This window comes from Theropithecus gelada, chromosome 19, assembly GCF_003255815.1.
Source record: "Theropithecus gelada isolate Dixy chromosome 19, Tgel_1.0, whole genome shotgun sequence".
Classification (NCBI taxonomy): domain Eukaryota; kingdom Metazoa; phylum Chordata; class Mammalia; order Primates; family Cercopithecidae; genus Theropithecus; species Theropithecus gelada.
The window spans coordinates 31,997,757-32,005,498 of record NC_037687.1 but is presented as its reverse complement, the minus strand read 5'-3'; the positions used below and the strand labels follow the sequence as shown (position 1 = coordinate 32,005,498).

Here is a 7,742-nt window from a genome sequence, read left to right as displayed (position 1 = left end):
TTTTTTTTTTTTTTTTTTTTTAAGTAGAGATGGGATTTCACCATGTTGGCCAGGCTGGTCTTGAACTCCTGACCTCAAGTGATCTACCCGTCTCGGCCTCCCACTGCTGGGATTATAGGCATAAGCCACTGCACTGGGCCATTTGCATGCTTTTATGTACAAGCCCACCTGGAAGTAGATAGCTCAAGGTGGAAGGTATACAGTGCTGGAAATAACTACATCACAGGGCATTAGCCAGACGGATAACGGGCTTCTCTTCCTTTGATTATCCTGCAGGTTGCAGCAATGCAGCATAACCAAGCGTGGCTGTAGATATCTCTCAGAGGCACTGCAAGAAGCCTGCAGCCTCACAAACCTGGACTTGAGTCTCAACCAGATAGCTCGTGGATTGTGGATTCTCTGTCAGGCGTTAGAGAATCCAAACTGTAACCTAAAACACCTACGGTAGGTGATTTCCTCTTTCTTTTTTCTTTCTTTTTTTTTGAGACAGGGTCTTGCTCCGTCCCGCAGGCTGGAGTGCAGTGGTGTGATCACGGCTCACTGCGGGTTCAGTCTTCCAGACTTGATCGGTCCTCCCACCTCAGCCTCCTGAGTAGCTGGGACTACAGGCATGTATTACCATGGCCAGTTAACTTTTTTCTGTAGAGATGAGGTCTTGTCATCTTTTCCAGGCTGGTTTTGAACTCGGAGACTCAAGGAATCCTCCCACTTCGGCCTCCCAACGTGCTAGGATTACAGGCATGAGCCATCACGCCCGGCCTCGTTTTTAAAGTTTTTCAAAATCTGGAAATCCTTAATTTCTGTTTTATTTATTTATTTATTTTTTTTGACACGGAGTCTCGCTCTGTCGCCCAGGCTGGAGTGCAATGGCGTGATCTTGGCTCACTGCAACCTCCACCTCCCAGGTTCAAGTGATTCTCCTGCCTCAGCCTCCTGGGTAGCTTGGACTACACGCCCAGCTAATTTTTTGTATTTTTAGTAGAGATGGGGTTTCACTGTGTTAGCCAGGATGGTGTCGATCTCCTGACCTCATGATCCACCTGTCTCGGCCTCCCAAAGTGCTGGGATTACAGGTGTAAGCCACCGCACCCGGTCAATTTCTATGTTTTCAATATCTCAGACTGTATCACTTTGGATCCAGTTTTAAGAGCAAACCCCTCCAGAAACTGAATATAGGTGGGTGGGCACTTCCAAACTCATGTAGAGGGCCTGGAGAAGTGAAATATAGGTGAGAATGGCTCCCAGTGACCTGGACTTCAGGAACATTGCTGCTTCTGCTGGGATCCAGTAATCAGGAAGCCGTGAGCCTGCCCCAGCTCATAAACCCAGGGACCTGGAGATGGGATACTGCCCCAGGAAATGCAAAGCCTCCACAAATGGAACAGTAAGCTGTTTATCACTTCTCTCTCCGAAGCTTGTCAGTTGCATCCTTGGATGCAACCTATTTTCCAAGTAGAATCTGCAATCCTGGGCCGGGCGCGGTGGCTCAAGCCTGTAATCCCAGCACTTTGGGAGGCCGAGACGGGCGGATCACAAGGTCAGGAGTTCGAGACCATCCTGGCTAACACGGTGAAACCCCGTCTCTACTAAAAATACAAAAAAACTAGCCGGCTGAGGTGGCGGGCGCCTGTAGTCCCAGCTACTCGGGAGGCTGAGGCAGGAGAATGGCATAAACCTGGGAGACAGAGCTTGCAGTGAGCTGAGATCCGGCCACTGTACTCCAGCCTGGGTGACAGAGCGAGACTCCGTCTCAAAAAAAAAAAAAAAAGAATCTGCAATCCTAATGAGAAGAGAATCTGCATCATGTCATTATTACTTAGCTTTGCTGTAGAGACAAGAAAAAAAACACAAGAACACAGGGTACTTTTTTTCTTTTTTGAGACGGAGTCTCGCTCTGTCACCCAGACTGGAGTGCAGTGGTGCCATCTTGGCTCACTGCAACCACAGCCTCCAAGGTTCAAGCGATTCTCCTGCCTCAGCTAAGTAGCTAGGATTACAGGGGTGCACCACCATGCCCAGCTAATTTTTGTATTTTTAGTAGAGACCAGGTTTCACCATGTTGGCCAGGCTGGTCTCCAACTCCTGACCTCAAGTAATCCACCTGCCTCAGCCTCCCAAAGTGCTGGGATTACAGGCAAGAGCCACTGTTCCTGTCCTCCTGAAGTTTCTTAACCCATCATCCTGAGGAACATTTCAAGCTGCAAGCCAGACCGTGACACCTTACTATTTCCAAAGACTCAAAAGCTCAGTGCAAATAAAGGAGTGGATCACCTGGTGGCTTGCGCCTGTAATCCTAGATTCTCCGGAGGCTGGGGCAGGAGAATCACTTGAACCTGGGAGGTGGAAGTTGCAGTGAGCTGAGATCATGTCATTGCACTCCAGCCTGGGCAACAAGAGCGAAACTGTCTTAAAAAAAAAAAAAAAAAAAATCAAAGGCTTTTACAGAGGCCTACAGGGCCTTATGGTCTTGTCTTATCAGTTATGAGCCAAAATAATTCTACTTTCTCACTAGCTCAGTATTTTATTTACAAGATTCCTTCCCCCATTTAGCATGCTGGTTCACGATCTAACATCCTTCAGTTTTTTCCCTTATATCACTCTCCCAGAGAGAACTTAAATGACTGGCATAAATCTAGCCAGTGCCTCTCTGGTTGACTTACCTCTACCACCTGTTTATTTTAATACCATCATCCATTGTCTTCAATAGAACATATCCAGATGTCTGCTGTCACTAAAATAAACTCTGTGAGGATTTCTTCATCTCACTTCTCTCTGCATTTCCTCAGTACTGGATTCCCAGCAAATATGTTGCTTTTTTTTTTTTCTTTTTTGAGACCGAGTGTCTCACTCTTCCACCCAAGCTGCAGTGTAGTGGTGATATGTTGGCTCACTACAACCTCTGCCTCCTGGGTTCAAGCAATTCTCCTGCCTCAGCCTCTTGAGTAGTTGGAATGACAGGTGGCAACACCATACCTGGCTAATTTTTGTATTTTCGTTTTATGTATTTATTTATGACATGGAGTTTCACTCTGTTGCCCAGGCTGGAGTGCAGTGGCACGATCTTGGCTCACTGCAACCTCTGCCTCCCAGGCTCCAGTGATTCTTGTGCCTCACCTTCCCAAGTAGCTGGCATTAAAGGCACTCCACCACCATGCGTGGCTAATTTTTTGTAGAGATGGGGTTTCACCATGTTGGCCTGGCTGGTCTCAAACTCCTGAACTCAGGTGATCCACCTTCCTTAGCCTCCCAAGGTGCTGGGATTACAGGTGCCTGCCTCCACACCCTGCCTCATCTTTGCATTTTTAATAGAGATGGAGTTTGACCATGTTGGCAAGGCTGGTTTCGAGCTCCTGGCCTCACGTGATCCACCTGCCTTGGCCTCTCGAAGTGCTGGGATTACAGACATGAGCCATGGCATCTGGCCACTACCTGCTCAGTGAATGCACGGGTTTCCATGTTCTTCCTCAACAGCCTCTGGAGCTGCTCCCTCATGCCTTTCTATTGTCAGCATCTTGGATCTGCTCTCATCAGCAATCAGAAGCTTGAAACTCTGGACCTGGGCCAGAATCATTTGTGGAAGAGTGGCATAATTCAGCTCTTTAGGGTTCTAAGACAAAGAACTGGATCCTTGAAGACACTCAGGTATGGCTTTTTTTTTTTTTTTTTTTTTGACATGGAGTCTTGCTCTGTCACCCAGGCCGGAGTGCAGTGGCGTGATCTTGGCTCACCGCAACCCCCGCCTCCCAAGTTCAAGCAATTCTCCTGCCTCAGCCTCCTGAGTAGCTGGGCCTACAGGCACGCCAGCATGTCCAGCTAATTTTTGTATTTTTTTCTTTTTTTTTTTTTTTGAGACGGAGTTTCGCTCTTGTAGCCCAGGCTGGAGTGCAGTGGTGCGATCTCGGCTCACTGCAAGCTCCGCTCCCTGGGTTCAAGTGATTTTCCTGCCTCAGCCTCCTGAGTAGCTGGGATTACAGTCGCTTGCCACCACGCCCGGCTAATTTTTGTACTTTTAGTAGAGACAGGGTTTCACTGGTCTTGAGCTCCTGACCTCAGGTGATCTGCCTGCCTTGGCCTTCCAAAGTGCTGGAGTTACAGGCATGAGCCACTGCACCTGGCCAATTTTTGTAGTGTTTAGTAGAGACCAGGGTTTCACTATGTTGGTCAGGTTGGTCTCAAACTCCCAACCTCAGGTGATCCACCTGCCTCAGCCCCTCAAAGTGCTGGGATTACAGGTGTGAGCCACCACCCCCAGCCCTGGGATGGCTGTTTCACATGGTGAATTTCCCATGCAGAGAAGAGTGTTTTTTGGAAGTGGGTGCACTCTTTGTAGGAATCAACTTAAGGCATCTTTCTATAGCACACTCCTAGCTTAGGAGATAATTTAAAAATTAGATACTTCTCTAAAATGCTCTGTGAATTGAATATTGTCCAGCATTCCCCCAAACACTTAGTACTTGGCATACTGACAGTTTAAATCATCCTGGAGTACAGACTGGAAGCTTGTGTGTACGTGTGTGCATGAGCGTACACACGCACACATGCACACACACCCCCCTCATCACTACATCCAAAAATAGGTAGTTCCCAGAGCTGTCCTGGGTCTTAGCTTTTCAGAGGATCGTACCACAGATGTTCCCATAATTGTGAACCATGTATATCTTTTAAATGACTTATTTTTATTTTATTTTTTTTGAGATGGAGTCCCGTTCTGTCGCCCAGGCTGGAGTGCAGTGGCTGGATCTCAGCTCACTGCAAGCTCTGCCTCCTGGGTTCACGCCATTCTCCCGCCTCAGCGTCCCGAGTAGCTGGGACTACAGGCGCCCGCCACCTCGCCCGGCTAGTTTTTTGTATTTTTTAGTAGAGACGGGGTTTCACCGGGTTAGCCAGGATGGTCTTCATCTCCTGACCTCGCGATCCGCCCGCCTCGGCCTCCCACAGTGCTGGGATTACAGGCTTGAGCCACCGCATCAATGACTTATTTTAACATAATCTACCTCAGTTTCTTCTTGCCTTTTTCTTTTTCCCTTTCCCATTTCCCCTTACCCTTTTCCCTTTTCTGTCCTTTCCTTTTCTTGAGACAATGTTTTGCTCTGCTGTACTATGTAGCTATGTTGCCAAGGCTGTTCTCAAACTCCTGGCTTCGAGGGATCCTCCTGTGTTGGCCTCACAAAGTACTAGGATTATAGACGTGAGCCACTGTGCACAGCCCACTTGTCTTGTTCAAGAGTTTAGTTGTAGAGATGATATGCATTTAAACTGCTTAACGATGTCTAGTGTTCCATTATTGGAACGCTAAGCATGTGGGAGTTATTTATATCCTGCTCAAGGTCATTGCCAAGGTACGATTTTTCACACGTCTGCAGTTCAAATAATTGTAACCTCTGGCATAAATGAGTTAAGGTTTTAGGGGTATATCATGAAAGTTGAGCTATACAGTGTCATGTTTCTCTTGCTAGTGGGACCATGGTCTGTAATGCCACCAAGGACTATTGGTGACAAATCTCTAACCCTGTGGTCTCTTATGTCATATGTTTTGGACGTATTTCTGTTCTCATTCCTTAGTTCCTCCTCTGGGAGGCCAAGGTGGGAGGATCGTTTGAGGCCAGGAGTTTGAGACCAGCCTGGGCAACATAGCAAGCCAGTGCCTCTACAATGACCACCCCTCATGTTCACAAGCACAGCATTGCATGCTGCTGTCATGTTAGAGCCACGTTTGCTATGATTAACCCTGGGGTTCACTCTGGCATTCTCTTAGTTCTACTGACGGTTTGATTTGCCACTAGTTTTTATTTATCTATTTGGAGACAAAGTCTTTTTCTTGTTTGTTTGAGACAGAGTCTCGCTCTGTTGCCCAGGCTGGAGTGCAGTGGTGCAATCTCACTGCAACCTCTGCCTCCTGGGTTCAAGCAATTCTCCTGCCTCACTGCAATCCTGCCTCACTGCAATTCTCTCACACTGCCTCAAGCAATTCTCCTGCTCACTGCAACCTCTGCCTCCCGGGTTCAAGCAATTCTCCTGCCTCAGCCTCCTGAGTAGCTGGGATTACAGGCGCGTGCCAGCATGCCTGGCTAATTTTTGTATTTATTTTATTTTACTTTTTTGAGACGGAGTTTCACTCTTGTTGCCCAGGCTAGAGGGCAATGGTGTGATCTCTGCTCACTGCAACCTCAGCCTCCCAGGTTCAAGCGATTCTTCTGCCTCAGCCTCCTGAGTAGCTGGGATTGCGAGCATGGGCCACCATGCCCGGCTAATTTTTTTTTTTTTTTTTTTGAGACGGAGTCTCGCTCTGCCGCCTAGGCTGGAGTGCAGTGGCTGGATCTCAGCTCACTGCAAACTCCGCCTCCCGGGTTCACGCCATTCTCCTGCCTCAGCCTCCCGAGTAGTTGGGACTACAGGCGCCCGCCACTGCGCCCGGCTAGTTTTTTGTATTTTTTTTTTTTTTAGTAGAGACGGGGTTTCACCGTGTTAGCCAGGATGGTCTCGATCTCCTGACCTCGTGATCCGCCTGTCTCGGCCTCCCAAAGTGCTGGGATTACAGGCTTGAGCCACCGCGCCCGGCCAATTTTTTTGTATTTTTAGTAGAGATAGTGTTTCTCCATGTTGGTCAGGCTGGTCTTGAACTCCCAATCTCAGGTGATCTGCCCGCCTTGGCCTCCCAAAGTGCTGGGATTACAGGCGTGAGCCATCATGCTTGGCCAGTTTTTGTACTTTTTAGTAGAGATAGGGTTTTGCCATGTTGGCCAGGCTGGTCTCAAACTCCTGACCTCGTGATCTGCCTGCCTCAGCCTCCCAAAGTGCTAGGATTACAGGCATGAGTCACTGCGCCTGGCCAAGGACACAGAGTCTTGCTCTGTCACCCAGGTTGCAGTATAGTGGCACGATATTGGCTCACTGCAATGTCCACCTCCCAGGTTCAAAGCGATTCTCCTGTCTCAGCCTCCTGAGTAGCTGGTATTTCAGGTGTCTGCCGCCACGACCAGCTAATTTTTGTATTTTTAGTAGAGACGGGTTTTCAGTATGTTGGCCAGGCTGGTCTCGAACTCCTGACCTCAGGTGATCCGCCCGCCTCAGTCTCCCAAAGTGCTGGCATTATAGGCATGAGCCACCATGCCCCGGCCTGATTATCTAGTTTTCAAATTTATTTTTTAAGGACATATTTTACTGTGTTACCCAGGCTGGAGTGCAGTAGGGCAATCTCCATCTTGTTGCAACCTCCGCCTCCTAGGCTCAAGTGATCCTCCTGCCTCAGCCTCCCGAGTAGCTGGGACTATAGGCATGCATCACCATTCCTGCCTAACTTTTTGTATTTTTGGTAGAGACAGGGTTTTGCTGTGTTGCCCAGGCTGGTCTTGAACTGCTGAGCTCAAGCAATCTGCCGGCCTTGGCCTCCCAAAGTGCTGGGACTACAGGTGTGAGAGACCGTGCCTGGCCATAATCTTTTTTCTTAGATTTATAAGGATCCCCATTGTGTGGGTCTAAATTTCTTTTTAGAAAATGTTTCTGGGCCGGGCGCGGTGGCTCAAGCTTGTAATCCCAGCACTTTGGGAGGCCGAGACGGGCGGATCACGAGTTCAGGAGATCGAGACCATCCTGGCTAACACGGTGAAACCCTGTCTCTATTAAAATACAAAAAAAAATTAGCCGGGCGAGGTGGCGGGCGCCTGTACTCCCAGCTACTCGGGAGGCTGAGGCAGGAGAATGGCGTGAACCCAGGAGGCGGGGCTTGCAGTGAGCTGAGATCG

At 48.7% G+C, this 7,742-nt stretch overlaps 1 protein-coding gene across 1 annotated transcript in view; it reads left to right on the top strand.

The window, feature by feature from the left end:
* The window catches only part of NLRP7 (NLR family pyrin domain containing 7), a 41,891-nt gene that overhangs the window by 33,218 nt on the left and 931 nt on the right, over positions 1-7,742 (top strand). Inside the window, exons 7-8 of the mRNA XM_025365897.1 lie at positions 277-444; positions 3,472-3,642. Coding sequence (XP_025221682.1) covers positions 277-444; positions 3,472-3,642 — 339 coding nt within the window. The remainder of the gene's footprint in view (positions 1-276; positions 445-3,471; positions 3,643-7,742) is intronic.